General features: G+C 40.0%; 2 gene segments (V, D, J or C); both read left to right on the top strand.

Moving 5' to 3' along the window:
• The first annotated feature begins 8,982 nt into the window (after positions 1–8,982).
• On the top strand, positions 8,983–10,073 carry LOC128318188 (T cell receptor alpha variable 12-3-like). The segment is given in 2 exon segments: positions 8,983–9,022; positions 9,188–10,073. Coding segments are annotated over 2 exon segments (411 nt in total).
• A 3,256-nt stretch (positions 10,074–13,329) lies between these two features.
• On the top strand, positions 13,330–14,121 carry LOC113540655 (T cell receptor alpha variable 5-like). The segment is given in 2 exon segments: positions 13,330–13,415; positions 13,564–14,121. Coding segments are annotated over 2 exon segments (483 nt in total).
• The last annotated feature ends 6,420 nt before the right edge of the window (positions 14,122–20,541 follow it).

Here is a 20,541-nt window from a genome sequence, read left to right as displayed (position 1 = left end):
TTGAGCCTGGTTCCTCTCAAGGTTTCTTCCTCATATCATCTCGGGGAGTTTTTCCTTGCCACCGTCGCCACTGGCTTGCTCATTAGGGATAAATTCACAGTGATAAATTTAAATATTTACAATATATTTTTGTGAATCCATTTATTTCTGTAAAGCTGCTTTGTGACAATGTCCATTGTTAAAAGCGCTATACAAATAAAATTGAATTGAATTGAATTGAAATTGAACTTGCTATTAGCCTCTGATCGGGGTTGCATTAGTCTATTAATTTTACTCGACCTTAGCGCAGCGTTCGACACTATCGACCATAATATCCTTCTTCACAGACTGGAAAAGGTCGTAGGAATTAAGGGCTCAGCCCTCGACTGGTTTAGATCTTATTTAACTGATCGTTATCAGTTTGTAGATGTAAACGGTGACCACTCAGCACGTTATCGAGTAGAATATGGCGTTCTGCAGGGTTCAGTCTTAGGCCCACTGCTTTTCACGTTATACATGCTCCCTTTAGGTAACATAATCCGTAAACATAATATTAGCTTCCATTGTTATGCTGATGACACACAGTTATACGTCTCAGCTAGGCCAGATGAGAATAGCCAGTTAAAGAAAGTTGAGGCATGTGCGATAGACATAAGAGACTGGATGCTAAGCAACTTTTCTCCTGCTAAACCCAGAAAAAACAGAGGTTCTGGTACTGGGACCACAAGCCGCTAGAAGTAAGTTTAGAGATCACACTGTTACTTTAGATGGTCTCTCTGTTTCAAGTAGTCTAACAGTAAAAGATCTCGGTGTGATTATAGACTCTAATCTCTCATTTGAGGCACATGTAGATAATGTAAGCAGGTTAGCATTTTTCCACCTCAGAAATATTGCTAAGATTAGAAATATACTTTCGCTAAGTGATGCTGAAAAACTAGTCCATGCATTTATCACGTCCAGATTAGATTACTGTAATGCTTTACTATCTGGATGTTCGTCTAGATGCATAAATAAGCTTCAGATAGTTCAGAACGCAGCAGCGAGGGTCCTGACTAGGACTAGGAAGTATGAGCATATCACGCCAGTCTTATCTACATTACACTGGCTCCCAGTAAGATTCCGCATCGATTTTAAAATATTACTCCTAACCTATAAAGCATTAAACGGTCTCGCTCCGCAGTATTTAAGCGATATGTTAGTACCTTACGTTCCGCCGCGCCTACTTCACTCTAAGGATGCAGGCTGTCTATCAGTACCACGCATTGCCAAAACCACGGCAGGGGGCAGAGCTTTCTCTTACCAAGCCCCAAAATTATGGAATAGTCTCCCAGTTAATGTACGTGAAGCAGACACATTCTCAGTGTTTAAGTCAAGGTTGAAGACTTATTTATTTAACCTAGCATTTAGCGACTAGTGTTTTTATCAAAGGAGTAGATCTGGGGGACTCGTGGATGTTGAGTTTTATCTCCACACGGTGACTGTGAGTGTACCTAACCACTTTCCTTCTCCTTCTGCCGAGCTACACTCCTGAGCTGCCGGTGATCCAGACCCCACTGCGCTCTGGACCAGATGAGCATCACTCCTGAGCTGCTGGTGATCCAGACCTCCCCCCCTTCACTCTGGACCTGTCCACCGGCAATGCTTCACACTGCCACGAAAACGCTTCAGCTGTTTTCCATGGACTACACCAACACACATTGTGCTCACACACACGCACACTACAGTGTAAACCCATATGAGGATGGGTTCTCTGTTGAGCCTGGTTCCTCTCAAGGTTTCTTCCTATCACCATCTCAGGGAGTTTTTCCTTGCCACCGTCGCCCTGCTTGCTCATCAGAGACGGCACACACACACACTTCACTTTACTTTTGTTTGTGTAAAGCTGCTTTGAAACAATGACCTTTGTAAAAAGTGCTATACAAATAAAAATGAATTGAATTGAATTGAATAACATTTGGAAAGAAGAACAATTTCTGATATCAAGATAGTAACATGTATTATGACCCCAGGGAAAACAAACACAATTTCAAACATTTAGAACAATTTTATTTGTAAAACAGAAGGGGCCAATGGGCAGTCATGCATCGGCAGCTGTAGGTGGCTGTAACCTTGTCCAGATTATCAAACTCTCCTTTTGTCTTATTGTAGTCCAAGACCATTTGTGGTCTCCTGTCTTCTCTGGTGCTCAGGACAGCATATTTATTCATGGTGCTCATCAGCAGGACATTTTGCCCTTTCTTGGGGCAATAGGAGATGACAGTGGCTCTGTCAGTGTAGGCAAACATTGAAGATGTTACCTTCTTGTTCTTCATCGCAAGAAGCTCAGAGGGAAGCTCTAGCTTGTTTTTTCTCATTGTCCCCTGCATGGTACCCTTCCTTTTCAGTAGTTCCTCACCCAGGGTGAACAATGTGAAAAATTATCACATGTAATGTCATGACCATTCAGTCCTTCAGCCATGTCTAATACCACCCTCAGCGTATCTGGTGGGCCTGGGACCATTTTAATGACGTTAGCAGCACTAAGTCTACCCTGCCGTTCAGGTGAGGAGAGGGACCATAATAACTTTCCATTTTTGGAAGGTAATGTGTCTGCTGGTGGTTGAGAGACAACAGGAGGGTCAACACCAAGAGTATCATTCTCATCAGAGGAGGATGCCTCATAATCAGGGTCCTCCTCAACATTATCCTCGTTCACTTTCACTGTCAAAGAACTGTGACAAAACCTCACTGATTTTCAATTGAGAGAGAGCATAAAAAGAGAGCCCACTCCAAGTAAAATTTCTTAGAAGGCTGTTGTGCAAGCTTTTATATGTTTGCTCCTCCCCTATGTAGGGTGAACTATCAATGTCCTCGCGAGAATTATGTTTTCCCCTTCCCCATGTCATGTGAACTAGGAATGGTTCTCGCAATACTACAGGTATGGTTATGTTAGGTTAGGGCCCTAAAGCAGAGGGAAGTTTTTTGAAAATTATAAAATTGTATGTTACTTTTTGGATGTTTAACATCCAAAACAACCAAAACAAATGTGTCTGAAATTTTGATATTTCTTGTATGTTTTATACAGCTAAAACAGCCTGGGGTCAAATTGACCCCAAAGAACACTGATGCTACAAAATGTGTACTGGACACTGAAAACATATCATCATGTTCATTTTATGTTTACCCAGTTGTCCCCATTAAATTAGGAAAGGTCATTAAATAAGAAGCAAAAAAAAAAAAAAAGATGTTAATCACGTATTTAGAGACGTTAAACACTGAATGGGGTCAAACTGACCCCAAAGATAATAGGAGGGTTAAAGCAGTAAATGAAATACTACTGGCCTCTGATCAGGGTTGTGTCTCCATGTGTTGCTTGACCTTATTGACCAGTCTTTAGTGGAACAGCCCTCTCTTGGCTCAGGTCTTATTTGACTGACCGTTATCAGTTCGTAGATGTAAATCGTGACTTCTCTACGCATACTAAAGTAAAGTTTGGTGTTCCACAAGGCTCTGTTTTAGGCCCACTGCTCTTTTTTTGTATATGCTACCTCTGGGCAAAATTATTCATAGACATGGTATTAGCTTCAACTGTTATGCTGATGACACACAGTTGTATGTTTCAGCAAAGCCAGATGACAGACACCAGCTTAATAAAGTTGAGGAATGTGTAAAAGACATTAGAAACTGGATGCTTATTAACTTTCTCTTACTTAATTCTGACAAGACAGAAGTACTTGTACTAGGACCACATGCAGCTAGAAGTAAGCTTTCTGATCACATAATAACTCTGGATGACCTTTCTGTTTCATCATCTGCATCAGTAAAAGACCTTGGTGTGATTATCGACTCTAGTCTTTCATTTGAAGCTCATGTAGATAATATTACTCAGATAGCCTTCTTTCATTTCAGAAATATAGCTATGATAGAAAAATAATATCACTGCTTTTACTATTTTTATTTCCTTACTGTCTGGATGTTCCAGTAGGAGCATAAACAAGCTCCAGTTAGTCCAGAATGCAGCAGCAAGAGTTCTTATTAGAACCAGAAGATATGACCTCATCACCCCTATCTTATCCACACTGCATTGGCTCCCAATCAAATTTTGTCTTGATTATAAAATACTACTATTGGCCTATGAAGCACTGAATGGTCACGCACTGCAGTACCTGAGTGAACTTTTGGTCTTTTATGATCCACCACGCCTACTTCGATCAAAAGGTGCAGGCTATTTGTTGGTACCTCGAATAATGTGGGCTACAGCTGGGGGTAGAGCTTTCTCTTACAAAGCCCCACAGTTATGGAACAGCCTTCCACTTAGTGTTCGGGGCTCAGACACAGTCTCAGTGTTTAAGTCTAGGCTGAAAACATATTTGTTTAGTCAAGCCTTTTGTGAATAGTTTGACTTATGTAAAGGAGCATTTCTGGAGGGTTCACAGGCATAGAGTGTTGTGGTGAACTGGGATGTTTGGATGCTGTCGCCCCCCCACTCTCACACGTTCACTCAGGTGTGTTGATGGTGGAGTGGCCGCTTTATGTCCCAGGACTCCCTCATGTCTGCGTTACCTTCTGGCTCTCTCTTTTAGTTATTCTGTCATAGCTAGTCTTGCTGGAGTCCCTGCTTGCATTCACGCAATGTCCATATTCTTTAACCATTACAATTAGCATACCTAACAATCTCTCTCTCTCTCTCCCCCTCTCTCTCTTTCTGTCGATCTACACATGCTACTTCTAAGATACCAGTGTTCCTGACCCCTTCTGCTCTCCAGACCTGCTTGAGCCATCCTGATGCCCTATTTCTGGTTGGAGTTCTCGTCACTTGCTGATGCTGAGGATGGCCCCACATGGACAGCCTAAAGACACATGAGATTACAGAGAATGGTACCACTTCGAAACCCTGAAGATGGCTTTGGACTGCAATTGATATGAACAGTTTTGTTATGAGGGCTTAGGACTACAATTGCTATGATAGCTTTAGGACTGCAATGCCCATGAACAGTTTTTTCACTCAATACCTTCAACAAATTGATTTCATGTGAAAACTACAATGAATGTCCTGGTTACAGAATTGCAGATTTTATAGAAGAGAAATAATTTATAATCACACTATCCGGTGTCACCCAGATGAGAATGGGTTCCCTTCTGAGTCTGGTTCCTCTCAAGGTTTCTTCCTCATGTTGTCTCAGGAAGTTCTTTTCTCACTACCGGTGACCCTGGCTTACTCATTAGGGATCAATTTATACATTCAAAATTTATGCAGTGAATTTATATATTCCTGTAAAGCTGCGTTGTGACAATGTCCATTGTTATGAGTGCTATAAAATAAAACTGAATTGAATTAAATTGAATTGAAGCTTGTGGGACAAAGACAATGTTACTTTACCTATAAGAGGTGCACAATTCTTTTTTTTCCATCTATTGTTCGTGATCAGTGATGGAATCTAAATGTTGCTTACTTAGCTCCAAAATAAACACCAGATTTCTGTAAAACGCTATAGCTCACGCAGTCCACACACTGTGCACAGAGCAATATCTCTCTCCTGGAGCTCACATAATAATCACTTCATTACTTTGTAAATTATTAACTTGTGCTATTTCAATTGCACGTTTTTCATCCTTTTTAAAATAATGTTCTACATTGTTATTAAAAGAAAATCTCCCCAGATAATCATACAGGCATTATAATGAAATGCAGCTTAAAGGGTCCTAGTACTTGGCTACACTGCGTCCCAATGTCATAGTAGATCCTGATAACGTGTCCAGTGAACTTTCTGATCTTTCTGGAATGTAACAAATTCAACATCTGAAGGAAATCTGATAAAATATTATTAGGTGGCTCCTGTTGTCAGCTATAAACAACAGTTTCTTGATTTGGGAAAGACGTTGTTGTTTTGAGAGATAGTTCCCTAGCTTACTCACTTACATTAGATAGAAAGCTGAACTCGAGTGAAGCAGCTGAGGCTCTGTACAAGTTCAGGAGTTAAATAAAGTTATGTTCTGCAAATTACTATTTGTTATGATTTGTGAATGAAAAATGACTTCTTATTCCCAGCATCCCCTTTTTTAGTGCAAACTGGGGCATAGTGGTAGAGTTCAGTTTAAAAAACCAACAAACAAAAACCCTTGGTGTGTTAAAGTCTTTCTCCTTTCTCCACAAGATGGCGTAGTCAGTTTTCTTATTGTGAGCCAAGTACTAGGACCCTACTCACATCCCCCAGAGATGTTGACTTCTTTGATTATGAATACTACTTTGCACAATAATATAGACTGTTCCAGTTCTTCAATCATACATACATAGCAACTTTATATAAAATGCTTTGTATAATTTTCATTCAGCATAATGTGATCCAATATGGTCTAAATAACATTCTGAAGTCTGAAAGAAGCAGAATTTCTCAGGCAATAACATGAGGCCATATCCCCTCAAATGATTTAAAACATTTGTCAGCCATCTCTCATGCTCCTCTCTCTCTCATGGAGAAGACAATCAAATCATCCAGGAATACCAGCACTTTGTGCTACTTTATATTTCCAATGCACTTCTCCATTAAGCGTTGGAATGTGCTTGGGGCATTTGTGATTCCTTGTGGCATACGATTCTATTCCCATATTCCTAGGGGGCATACAAAAGCTGTCTTTCTCCATTTCTATTTGGTAGAATCCTGACTTGAGGTACATCATGGAGAAAGACTGCGACCCGCTGAGTCCAGAGAAAGATTCTTCCAGGTTAGGTGATGCATAGGCATCTTTAATGGTTTGTGAATTAAGTTTCCGATAATCAACGCATAATCTCACATTGCCATTCTTCTTGCGTACCACTACGATAGATGATGAAAACAAGGACTCGGATTCTCGGATGATGCCTGCATCTGGGAGGGATTGTAAGGCTTTCCTAACAGCCTCATAATCCCATGGATGTATCAGACGGGAACACTGCTTGAATGGTGTTTCATCTGACAATTTGATTCTGTGCTTGACCCTTTTGGAGCATCTCCAAAGTCAAACTTCAAGTTTGAACTTGTGTATGCATTTTGCTGACTTGAACAAACTGCTGTTCTCATTTGGTGAAAATTTTGGATTATGTCTTGTGGAATAGTTAACTTAGCAATTACACAGTTAATAGGAATTATTATATCATGGTCCATCTCGTTTCTTACTTGCACAGGGATTTTAAAAGAGGAAATCTTTGGTAAGGAAATCAAACAGCTATCAGTGAAGATTCCACCAGGTAAGGGAGAAATTGATGGCTGCTCCAGTAATGCAAATTGTTCATGACCCGCAGATTTTATGTTCACACAGCCTTCAAGAACTTCTTTCTGACCAGCAGGAACAACTTTTGGCTCACAGCGTTTAAGCCTTGCTATTCCAAGGTTAACACTTGACCTCCGTTGGTGCTTCAGCTGTAGAATTTGAGGATTTGGGCATAACCATAGAATGGGGTGCTTTTGGAGGAGGTAATGTCAGTATTGCTCGTAAAGGGAATACAGAGTATTTGTACAGTACAGTACAGTGTGATGAACACAGTGCTCATTGAATGCTGCATGAACTTTAGGCCTCTGATTGGAGCTTACCTGTTGTCTAGTTCCTGGCAGCTAATGCAAAGTTCAAATATTTGCACCCCTTCAAACCAGGAGAATTGCTACTTTTGGATGCTTTCTCTCTCTCTTTCTACCTATTAATTTATTTACACTATAGACGTCACTCAGTCTATAAGATTTTCATAGACACATAATGGGGGGGAAGCTGAGCGTCTTTACAGCGTCTTCAAATACATTCAATCACTTGTTATGGAAAAGTACAGATTTTTCTTTAAAGGAATTTTAGGGAATTCTGCATGTCAGGAAATGTTAATATGTATTAACAAATTTCTACTGTGCTTTTAAAATAACATCAATTTAAAAACCTGGGTGAATTACAGATGCTCTCATTTTCCCCTCTAAGCCTCCACTACAGGTGACCAACTCCCACATTTCAGGTGAAATAAAACTGTTACATCACCATTAACACATGAAAAGAATATTACTGGACATCTCTACACTATATATATAGTCTTTGCACTATTACTAATTTATTAAAGAAGTATTCGTCCAGTCCTAACCACACAGCCCACTCAGGTGCTCGTTCAGTCGCTTATCATTTCGAGACTGGACTACTGCGACTCGCTCCTGGCAGCTCTGCTTCTGAGCATCATTCGTCCTCTGCAACTGATCCAGAATGCAGCTGCACCACTGGTTTTCAACCTTCCTAAGTTCTCCCACACCACCCCATTGCTACGCTCCCTCCACTGGCTTCCTGTAGCTGCTGCATCAGATCTAAAACACTGATGCTCACCTACAAAGCCAAAAACAGACCAGCACCCACTTACCTCAAAGCTCTTATCACACCTCGCACTGCACCACGCTCCCTCTGATCCTCTAGCACTGCTCGACTGATCCCTCCATCTCTCAGGGTACAAGGAAGACCTGCATCAAGAGTCTTCTCTGTTCTGGAGCCTAGATGGTGGAAGGAACGTCCCCTAGATGTCTGAACATCTGAGCCTCTGGAATTTCTTTACTGAAGCAGAATAATGATTAAATCAACAACAAAAAGAAATGCACTGGAATTTTTCAAGTATTACTGACAAAAAGGTGCTACTTTCCCTCTCCAACCATGTATCTTTTTAATGAAAAAAAACAAGAAAAGTTCAAGAAGTTGAACAATTAGAAATTTTGTACCCAAAATATTTTTTCCCCCAATGAATTGCAGTCTATTTATCTGTTCTGTTGATCTATTTATTTCTACACTGAGAATAAAGCTTTCAGAAAGATGCTGATAAATAAATGAACACATTTAAGAGTTGTTGTTGATGTTTTACTGGTCACTAAACTGATGACTGAATGTAATGTCAGGATGCAGCAAGTCAACAATCTGTCAGTAACATTGGTGACACTGTCATGTGATGCTGTGGGGCGGAGCTTCATCAACCTTTATGATGTTAACATATCAGAGTACAGAAAGAATATTTTCATTCAGCTAAGACCATTCATCATGTTCACTGTTATATTCATGTGTCTGTGGCTTTCACTAGGTGAGTTCTACATTGACTTTTTGTTCTTTCAGAAATATTAAGTGTTGAATTAGTGATTAATTATTCTGTGTGGTGTTAAGAAACATCAGAATGTGGGTGTGACTTATGTAGTTCTGGTTTGATTGTGTAAAGGTTAAAAACATTATGTTCTCTTCTCTATGACAGGTGACTCCATGCCAGATTCAATACAGCCACTTTTCACAACTCCTAAAGTTGTAGATGAAGGTGTTAATGTTACTCTGTCCTGCAGATACAACACTTCCAGTACTGCAGCAAACACCTACCTGCAGTGGTACAGACAATATCCAAAATCTAAACCTGAGTTCCTACTTTACATCACTGCAAGTGGCCGTAAAAGTGACCCTCTTCCATCACGTCTGTCTGCTGAAGTTGATGATAAAAATAAACAGGTGGATCTGCTCATCTCCTCTGCTGCTGTATCAGACTCTGCACTATACTACTGTGCTCTGCAGCCCACAGTGACAGGAAATCCAACTGCACTGTACAAAAACTTTAACACAGTTTTGTTATATTGAAAGCATGAATGAATGAAGACATTCTTTCACAATATGAGCGCAGAGCTTGAAGGGATCTTTGAGAAAAGGTGATGCGATCTTAATTCCTAGGGCATTGACTGGACAGAAGACGGGCTTTCTACAAGTTAGTTGTGATTAACTTCAACTTTACCAGCCTCAGAGCAGGTTAGATGTGTAGAGTAAGTGATCTACTACAGCTAAAAAGAGAGCCACCTTTATGATACAGATAAGCCAGAGTTTAACCCAAAGTTAGCTCGCTAACCCTGAAATCCTGCTTCATGGTACAGCCCTCAGCATAAACAATTACTGAATATGAATGAGTGTGCAGTTCCCTCTGAAAGTATTGGAACACAAAGCCAGTTCATCTGTTTTGCTCTACACTGAAGACATTGGCGTTTGAGATCAAAAGTTGAATATGAGTTGATAGATCAGAATTTCAGCTTTCATTTCCTGATATTTACATCTAGACGTGTTAAACAACTCAGAGCAAGGCATCTTTGGCAGCAGACTGCCCAGTTTTTAGGTGAGCAAAAGTATTGGAACAAAGAGTCTCAAAGTAAATAACTCATTGTTTGGTTACATAATTCTTGCTTGCAATAACTGCATTAAGCCGGTGACCCACTGACATCACCAAACTTTTGCATTCTTCTTTTGTGATGTTTTCCAGGCTTGTAGCAGCAGCTTCTTTCAGCTGTTGTTAGTTTTGGGGGGTTTCTCCCTTCAGTCTCCTCTTCAGGAGGTGAAATGCTGCTCAGTTGGGTTAAGGTCTGCTGATGGACTTGGCCAGTCTAAAACCTTCCACTTTTTCCCCTGATGAAGTGCTTTGTTGTGTTGCAGTGTGCTTTGGGTCGTTGTCTTGCTGCATGATGAAGTTCGTCCCAATTAGATTGGATTCATTTCTCTGTAAATTGGCAGACAGAATGTTTCTGTAGATTTCTGAATTCATTCTGCTGCTACCTTCATGAGTTCCATCATCAATAAAGATTAGTGAGCTTGTTCCAGAAGCAGCCATGCAAGCCCAAGCCATGACACTGATCAATTTTCCCTCTTTTCTCAATTTCTAAATGGCTTGCTTTTCTCCCATAGACAGCTCTCTGGTCTTCATGTTGGTTTATCTTTTTTAACAACAAATGCAGTCTTCACAGCCAAAACCCAGGGATCAAACCATGAGTAGACATTCACAGCTATTAATTGTTTCAACAATCAATCTAACAGGGCACACCTGGTCAACAACAAACACCTGCCAGTCACATGTTCCAGTATTTGTGATCACATTAAAAATGGGTGGGTTCTAACAAAAGGTGCAATGTTCTAAGTTGTTTAACAAACCTAGATGTACATAACAGCACCAGGCTTATATTTTTGTATAGATGCTAAATCTTGAGCCACAACACAGGCCTCTAACTTCAAAAGAGATGTTTAAGAGGTGAAGTGGGATGCAGTGTGTTGATCAGCAACAGTGGAATAGTTGTGTGTTGTATTGGTGACTCAGTTCACTGTCACTGATACTGTGAAGTGATGATCTGTACAATGTTATGCTACAACAGCAGCACTTCCTGGGTGTGGCCTTCTAGAGACGTGTTCCCTCATGTGTAAAGTTCAGCACATACAGCACTATTATACAGAATCCTCACAGAGCTGTGTTCAGAAATGGCTCAACTATACAACTTACTGTACATAGTGAGATACACACCACTGATTCTCACTCTAGCTACAGGTAATTCACTTTCATCAGTTAATCAACTGTATTAATTAATACGTATGTTTTTATTAATCTAGTCATTTCTCAATTTCTTAAGTCAATATTTTGTTTACAAAAATACTTCACAGATTTATTTCTTTATGTTCTTCTCTACAGCAGGCAGTTTTGCAGATAAAATTGGGCCGAAGGATAAAGATACCAACATTATCGGGAAAGAAACAGACACTGTTACTCTGAAATGTTCATATGAGACAAACAGCAATTACATTTGGCTTTACTGGTACAAACAATATCCTAACAGCGCACCACAGTTTTTACTGTATAAAGGCGCAAAGTTGCGAAGTTCTGAGGAGTACAATCCCTCTGGCACTCGATTCAATTCAAAAACAACCTCAGACTCTACTGAACTTACTATCAAAGATCTGCAGATTCCAGATTCTGCACTCTATCACTGCGCTCTCAGAGTAGCAGCACAGTAATACAGAGTCAATGAAAGACTGTACAAAAACATAACAATGGTTTATATGAAGTTTCTAAAACCACATCAAAGATACTCCCTTTACCAACTTGTTATCAGTTAACCACAGACACAAACAGCATTTGTGGTAACATATGCAGCTGAAAGAAAGAGGAAAGAATAAAGAAGGATTAACATGACAGTTACATATTTTTCTGCATCACTTAGCGACATTATTTTTCTTATCTTAGCTATATTTCTGAGCTGAAAGAAGGCTATCTTTCATTTGTTACCTCTAGGTTGGATTACTGTAATGTCTTACTGTCTGGATGTTCCATTAGGAGCATAAACAAACTCCATTGAGTCCAGAATGAAGCAGCAAGAGTTCCTACTAGAACCCGAAGATATGACCACATCACCCCTATTTTATCCACAGTGCACTGGCTCCTAGTCAAATTTCACAGGGTGCCCTCATGTCTGTGTTACCTTCTGGCTCTCCCTTTTAGTTATGCTGTCACAGCTAGTGATGCTGGAGTCCCTGCTTGCACTCTGTACATTGTCCTTAACCATTACGTGACAATTAGCATACCTACTAATCTGTGTTTCTCTTGCTCTCTCCCTTATTCTCTCTCTCTCTGTCGGGCTACACATGCTGCTCCTGAGATACCAGTGATCCTGACCCCTTCTGCTCTCAGGACCTGCCTGATCCATCCTGATGCCCTACTTCTGGTTGAAGTTCTCGTCATTTGGAAATCACTCGCTGCTGCAGAGGATGGCTTCACATGAACAGCCTGAAGATACATGAGATTACTGAGGATGGTAGTTACTGATCCAGTAGGAATGTAACCAAATGCAAATACATTATTTGGATTAAACAGATAACGCATTCTAAACGAGTATAACTGTAGATATGAATAGGAGAAGCAGGATTCATCCTGGAAGATCATATGGGCATTATAATGAAATGCAGCTTAAAGGATCCTAGTTTGACTTGCAGCTGCACTGCATCCCAGCTTTGTAATAGATTCTGATATTGTGTCCAGAGAATGTTTCTGATCTTTCTGTACTGTAACAAACTCAAAACCTGAATTAAATCTGATCAAATATTATTAGTTGGATATAAACTTTCCGAAATCAAGGAAATAGTGTTTATAGTGTCACAGAAATCATCAAAATTAAATAACATGGAAATTTGACTTGGAAACACAATTCTTTCACCTTGCAGAGTTTCCATCCATTCGTTAAGGCATGTTTGCTCCACGGAGTTTCCTTAAAATCAGACAGTTTCCTCCAGGTTCTATGGTTTCCTCCCACCTCCCATTAACATGCAGGTAGGTGGATCAGCAACTGTAAATTACCTCTAGCTTTGAACAGTGTGTGAATGACTGGCATCCCATCCAAGCCCAAGCCTAATGGCCCAATTCCTCTTCCATTTCTACTGAACTGTGTTTTGTTTTTCATAACTTTCTTGTTCAGGATCCTGCAGCTGATCCAGTTGAGCTGGAATGAGGCAAGTCTTCTGGGGTTGTGGAAAGCCAGAGCACTTGACTACGCCTAAGTAAAAGTGGGAGGAGCTAGATGTGGTGCGATACAGTTTAGACAGTTTCACAGAGATACTGCCGTTTATATCTACTGCAAGAGAGACACTCACAACAATCATGTTCCTCTTCTTTGTTTTCATAGCTGTTAAAAACATTGGTAAGTCATTTATATTATACACAAACTTTAGGTGGATGCTGGAGATTTGTACTGATACCTAAACATGATGATTCAGTTGGTGAAAAAAAAAATAACGTCCTTAACCAATGAAAATAGAAATGTTTGTGTTGTTGCAATGTCTTTACAGCAGGTGCTGTTGACAGCAGCATTACACCAGACCAACCCGTCATATCTTCAAGTGAAGGCAGCAGCACCACACTGACCTGCACATATGATCAATCAGCTTACTATCTCTACTGGTATCGACAAAACCCTCAATCAGGACCAGAGTTTCTGCTGAGGATTTTTATATCTTCAGAAACTGTCACTAAAGCTGAACAACTTGACCCAAGACTATCCACCAGACTCCGTAAAAATGAGAGGAAAGTATATCTGGAGATCTTTCCTGCTTCAGTATCAGACTCTTCACTGTACTACTGCGCCATGGAGCCCACAGTAACAGGAAACACAACTACACTGTACAAAAACTCCTTCACATCACAAAAGGGAGGTTTTTCTTTTTCTCAGGAGGGGGAGCTGTTTGGCTTTTTGATTCAAATAAATTTTCCTTTTCCAATTTCCAGTCTTTGATGTTGGAATAACTTTGAATATCTATGCTGATTGTGCTAGAATAATCTCCATAGAAAATGTTAAATCACCATTCTGGATATTAAGAAATTTTATTATTTCATAAATTTAATTCTCATGCATCAGGTCTGTTTTATTATTTAAACCCAAAACCCAAAATGTCCCAACAAATGTAGCTGTTATTTGTGGACAGAATTTGTTTAGAAAAATATGTGTTTAAGTGAAATGTTGTGAGTTGAATAAGACTGTGTTTATTTATTAGAGCAACTACATATCATGAAGAATATTTCACATCTATTCATGCTAAAATGTGTTTAAATAAAAAAAGGGTCTTTACATTAGAATATGTTGTTATTGTGTAAAATTAAAATCCTACTCAGTAAACGTCACCTCTTCAGGTAAATAATAAAGATAAATCCACTTTAAATGCATTTAAATAGACTGTAGAGAGTTAAGGAAGTGTTGTGTTTTTTAAAGATCAGAATGGTGTGGGAACTGAATCGCTTTTCAGCCTCATCTACAGGTAGTTATGTGAACTCTATTTATAGCCAGGTTTTTATTCATTTTAGTCACCAAATAAAGCTTGATTTATTCATATTAATGGGCCAAGCTTCCACGCTGAACAAATAAACAAATCCATATTTTTATAGGAACAAAATGCTAAAAAGAAAGGAATCAAGAGACCAATCAAACAGGCTAATAACTAATAAATATATACTAATATATTTATATACTAATATTTATATTTATATACTATATACTAATAATAAATATAAGTTTGCTAATAGTGGGATGTGATTCCCACCACTGTAAAGAGATGTTTAAGAGGTGAAGTGGGATGCAGTGTGTTGATCAGCAACAGTGGAATAGTTGTGTGTTGTATTGGTGACTCAGTTCACTGTCACTGATACTGTGAAGTGATGATCTGTACAAAGTTATGCTACAACAGCAGCACTTCCTGGGTGTAGCCTTCTAGAGACGTGTTCCCTCATGTGTAAAGTTCAGCACATACAGCACTATTATACAGAATCCTCACAGAGCTGTGTTCAGAAATGGCTCAACTATACAACTTACTGTACATAGTGAGATACACACCACTGATTCTCACTCTAGCTACAGGTAATTCACTTTCACCAGTTAATCAACTGAATTAATTAATACCCATGTTTTTATTAATCTAGTCATTTCTCAATTTCTTAAGTCAATATTTTGTTTACAAAAATACTTCACAGATTTATTTCTTTATGTTCTTCTCTACAGCAGGCAGTTTTGCAGATAAAATTGGGCCGAAGGATAAAGATACCAACATTATCGGGAAAGAAACAGACACTGTTACTCTGAAATGTTCATATGAAACAAGCAGCAATGACATTTATCTTTACTGGTACAAACAATATCCTAACAGCGCACCACAGTTTTTACTGTATAAAGGCGCAAGGTCATATAGTTCTGCGAGCACTCCTGATGATCCTCGATTAGAGACAGAAACAACCAGAGACTCTACTGAACTTACTATCAGAGGTCTAAAGCTCTCAGATTCTGCACTCTATCACTGCGCTCTCAGAGTAGCAGCACAGTAATACAGAGTCAATGAAAGACTGTACAAAAACATAACAATGGTTTATATGAAGTTTATAAAACCACATCAAAGATACTCTCTTTACCAACTTGTAATCAGTTAACCACAGACACAAACAGCATTTGTAGCAGCATATGCAGCTGAAAGAAACAGGAAAGAAGAATAAAGAAGGATTAACACGACAGCTACACATTTTTATCTTACTCACTTACATTAGATAGAAAGCTGAACTCGAGTGAAGCAGCTGAGGCTCTGTACAAGTTCAGGATTTAAATAAAATTATGTTCTGCAAATTACTATTTGTTATGATTTGTGAATGAAAAAGAACTTCTTATTCCCAGCATCCCCTTTTTTAGTGCAAACTGGGGCATAGTGGTAGGGTTCAGTTAAAAAAAACACAAACAAACAAAAACCCTTGGTGTGTTAAAGTCTTTCTCCTTTCTCCACAAGATGGCGTAGTCAGTTTTCTTATTGTGGGCCAAGTACTAGGACCCTGCTCACATCCCCCAGAGATGTTGACTTCTTTGATTATGAATACTACTTTGCACAATAATATAGACTCTACAGTTCTTCAATCATACATACATAGTACCTTTATATATAATGATCTGAATTAAAAACAGAGATTGTACATGATTTGTAATCTTATTGCAGTCTTGCACCAAAGGCCAAAAGAAGTATAGAAAGTATTCAGAGTATTGAACATCATTCCAAATCCATGGGCATTAATATGGAGTTGGTCTCCTCTTTGCTGCTATAACAGCCTCCATCTTCTCTAAAGGTTTTCCACTAGATTTTGGAACGTGGCCATATGGATTTGTTCTCATTCAGCTACAAGTGCGCAAGAGGTCAGGCACTGATTTGGGGTAAGAAGGCCTGGTGTGCAGCCGTCATACCGATTCATCCCAAAGGTGTTGAGTGGGGTTGAGATCAGGGTTCAGTGCAGGCCAGTCGAGTTCTTCTACACCAACCTTGGCACACCATGTCTTCACGGATCTCACTTTCTGCACAGGGGCATTGTCATGCTGGAACATGTTTGGGTCCCCTAGTTCCAGTGAAAGGAAATCTTAATGCTACAGGATACAAACACATTCTAGACAATTGTGCACTTCCAAATTTGTGGGAACAGTTTGGGGAAGAAGCACATATGGGTGTGAGGGTTAGGTGTCCACATACTTTTGGCCGTATAGTGTACTTGTTCACTGCAATATGTGGTGGGGCCAATGCCCCTAATGTAGCAGCACCACTTCGAAAAATATAACAGGCAAATAAAATATTTAATGATGTAATTATTGGATCATATTTTTATAGACTAGAAGGAATAATTGTTCATCATTACATTATTTTCCTGCTTACAGTTTGAGTTCAGGACAGTTTCCCCATGTGATGCTGAATGTAAAGCCAGGATGCTTCAGTAAGAATCAACAATCTGTCCGTAACATTGGTGACACTGTCATGTGATGCTGTGGGGCGGAGCTTCATCAACCTTTATGATGTTAACATATCAGAGTACAGAAAGAATATTTTCATTCAGCTAAGACCATTCATCATGTTCACTGTTATATTCATGTGTCTGTGGCTTTCACTAGGTGAGTTCTACATTGACTTTTTGTTCTTTCAGAAATATTAAGTGTTGAATTAGTCATTAATTATTCTGTGTGGTGTTAAGAAACATCAGAATGTGGGTGTGACTTATGTAGTTCTGGTTTGATTGTGTAAAGGTTAAAAACATTATGTTCTCTTCTCTATGACAGGTGACTCCATGGCAGATTCAATACAGTCACTTTCCCCTCGTGAAGTTGTAGATGAAGGTGATGATGTTACTCTGTCCTGCAACTACACAACAAGTTATACTACAAACAACTACCTGCACTGGTACAGACAATATCCAGAATCTAAACCCGAGTTCCTTCTTTATATTTCTCAACGTGGGGCTCTGAGTCCCAACCCTCCCCGAAGAATGACTGCTGAAGTTCCTGGAGATAAACGAGTGGATCTGCTCATCTCCTCTGCTGCTGTATCAGACTCTGCACTATACTACTGTGCTCTGGCGCCCACAGTGACAGGAAATCCAACTGCACTGTACAAAAACTACAGTTTTATTCTACAGTGTTGAGCCTCATCAGCAGAATGAAGAGTCTACACACAGAGAGAAGGTCGGATTTGTTTAAAGTGAGAATGTGAAATAATGATTTAACATTTCAGTTTTCTTCCTTTCATTTTATAAAGTATATTTCTGATGGTCATTTGGCAGCTTATTCTCCTCTCAGCACAGTTCTTCCTGATTTTAGTCTGGTCTTTACTTAATTCTGACATCATCATCTCTATCATAGTATTCTGAAATTATATTCACACGTTCTGAAAGCGGCAAACATTACCTTGGGAGATCTTTTGTTGATTTTGAGGAGTTATTCAGGGTTTAGAATGCAGCAGCAAGAGTCCTTACTAGAATCAGAAGATATGACCACATCACCCCTATCTTATCCACACTGCATTGGCTCCCAATCAAATTTCGTATTGATTATAAAATACTACTATTGACCTATAAAGCACTAAATGGTCTCGTGCCGCAGGAGCTGAGCGAACTTTTGGTCTTTTATGATCCGCCACGCCTACTTCGATCAAAAGGTGCAGGCTATTTGTTGGTACCTCGAATAATGCGGGCTACAGCTGGGGGTAGAGCTTTCTCTTACAAAGCCCCACAGTTATGGAACAGCCTTCCACTTAGTGTTCGGGGCTCAGACACAGTCTCAGTGTTTAAGTCTCGGCTGAAAACATATTTGTTTAGTCAAGCCTTTTGTGAATAGTTTTCTTAGGTACAGGGGCAGGTCTGGAGGGTTCACAGGCTTAGAGTGTTGTGGTGAACTGGATTTTTGGATGCTGTCGCCCCCCCACTCTCACACGTTCACTCAGGTTTGTCGACGATGGAGTGGCTGCTTTATGTCCCACAACGCCCTCATGTCTGTGTTAGCTTCTGGCTCTCCCTTTTAGTTATTCTGTCATAGCTATTCTTACCAGAGTCCCTGCTTGCAATATGCATGCAAAGAACATTGTCTTAGCCATTAGAGGACAAAAGCTTACCTAACAATCTCTCCCTCTCTCTCCCTTACTCTCTGTCGAGCTACACATGCTACTTCTGAAATGCCAGTGATCTTGACCCCTTCTGCTCCTCCTCGCTGCCTGACCCATCCTGATGCCCTACTTCTGGTTGGAGTTCTCATCGGTTGAGTTTGCTCTGCTGCTGGGGCCCCATATGGATGGCCTGAAGAACCACTTTTTTTTGCTGGGGATGGTGCCACCTGGGGGCTGTGGAGATGGCTTGGGGATCACATATGGGGAGCTGTACTGTAATGGCTTGGGACTGCGATTGCTGTAGTGGCTTTGGGGCTGCGGTTGCCACGAGCAGCTTCGTACTCAGGACTCCATCAGTGGACAGTGGATAGATTTTAACGAACCGGACTTCTTGCAAAAACTCTGATGAATTTACTGGTTGCACAATTGCACTATTAGTCCATATAGTACACAATAATAGAAGGGATTTATTTATAATTGCACTATCCGTTGCACCCAGATGAGGATGGGTTCCGTTTTGAGCCTGGTTCCTCTCAAGGTTTGTTCATCATATTGTCTCAGGGAGCTTTTCCTTGCCACTGTTGCTTCTGGCTCGCTGATTAGGGATAAATTCTCATATTTACAATATATTTTTATGAATCCATTTAGTTCTGTAAAGCTGCTTTGTGACAATGTCTATTGTTAAAAGCGCTATACAAATGAAAGTGAATTGAATTGAATTGTTCTGCCTAAAATGTTCATGTGAAGATGCCTTAATGCGAAGCTTCAGTGAAGCAGAGGTACTGACAGCCACACATTTTATTACTGCGATGTACTTTACAAAAAGATATAGGGATACTGATCTTATTCTCCAGCTGCATTAGATGTAAACTGACCAATATTGTCAATATGAAGAATGTCTTGGGTAAAAGCTTTGTCACTTTGAATTCTGGAAGAAATGTAGAAAGATAACACCACTTCCGCTGTATGTTTCTCTACATTAGGGCTGCTAAATTCTGGTGCTGGAGGTTTGGAGTCCAGCAGTTTGGTGATTTCCATGCTGTAACGCCTAATTCAACTCATTCTTTAACAGCTTTAGTCGACCCTCTAGGACCGGATTTTGACATCCATAATCTACAGAACCAGTCAACTAATGTTTTTTTTTCTGAGGAGAAAGTGTAAAACCAACAAAAACCACTCACACTGCAAATAACACACCAGCAGCCACACCAACTACACACACAATGCTGCACAACTAAGGAGGGAAAACACAGAACTTAAATAGGGAAACTAATTAGAGGAACACAAAACAGGTGAGCACAAACAAGGAAGGAAGTGGGGCAGACAACAAAAGAAGAATTTCAAAAAATGTGAGTAAGGGAGCCCTCTGGTGGTGTGGAGGGGAATTGTCCATGGTGGACGTGACAAACTGAAAATCTGCATAACTGAGAATTGTGCAAAAAAAAACAAAATATAAAACACAATGTCCTCCACACAAGAAGGTTGGGTCTGCTTACACACACCAGCTCACAGTGCAGCAGCTGCAAAGGAAACAGAAACAAAGAGACAGAGACAAGCAACACTGCATGCAGAACCACACCAGTTAAGAAAGCACATTACATCAGAGGGTTACAGGAACGAAGAGCCAACAAGAACATCACCAAAGCTGTAGAAAAAGCGTTGAGGTGGCTGAGGATCAAGAGGGCTGATCCGTGGCGTGGCGCGCTACTTGAACACAAGTCGGGGACTGATCACCCCGGGCTGGGTCGCCTGGGTGAGGGTGTCTGATGAGCTAAGTCCTGAAACACCCTATGACCCCGGGTTCATCACTGATGATGATGTGATTGTTTCTTGGTGTTTCAAGAAACAAGAAACTATAAAATAAATGATTAACAAACAACTTATTGA

This window comes from Pangasianodon hypophthalmus, chromosome 4 (genome assembly GCF_027358585.1).
Source record: "Pangasianodon hypophthalmus isolate fPanHyp1 chromosome 4, fPanHyp1.pri, whole genome shotgun sequence".
Lineage (NCBI taxonomy): Eukaryota > Metazoa > Chordata > Actinopteri > Siluriformes > Pangasiidae > Pangasianodon > Pangasianodon hypophthalmus.
This window is presented reverse-complemented; position numbering and strand designations above follow the sequence as displayed.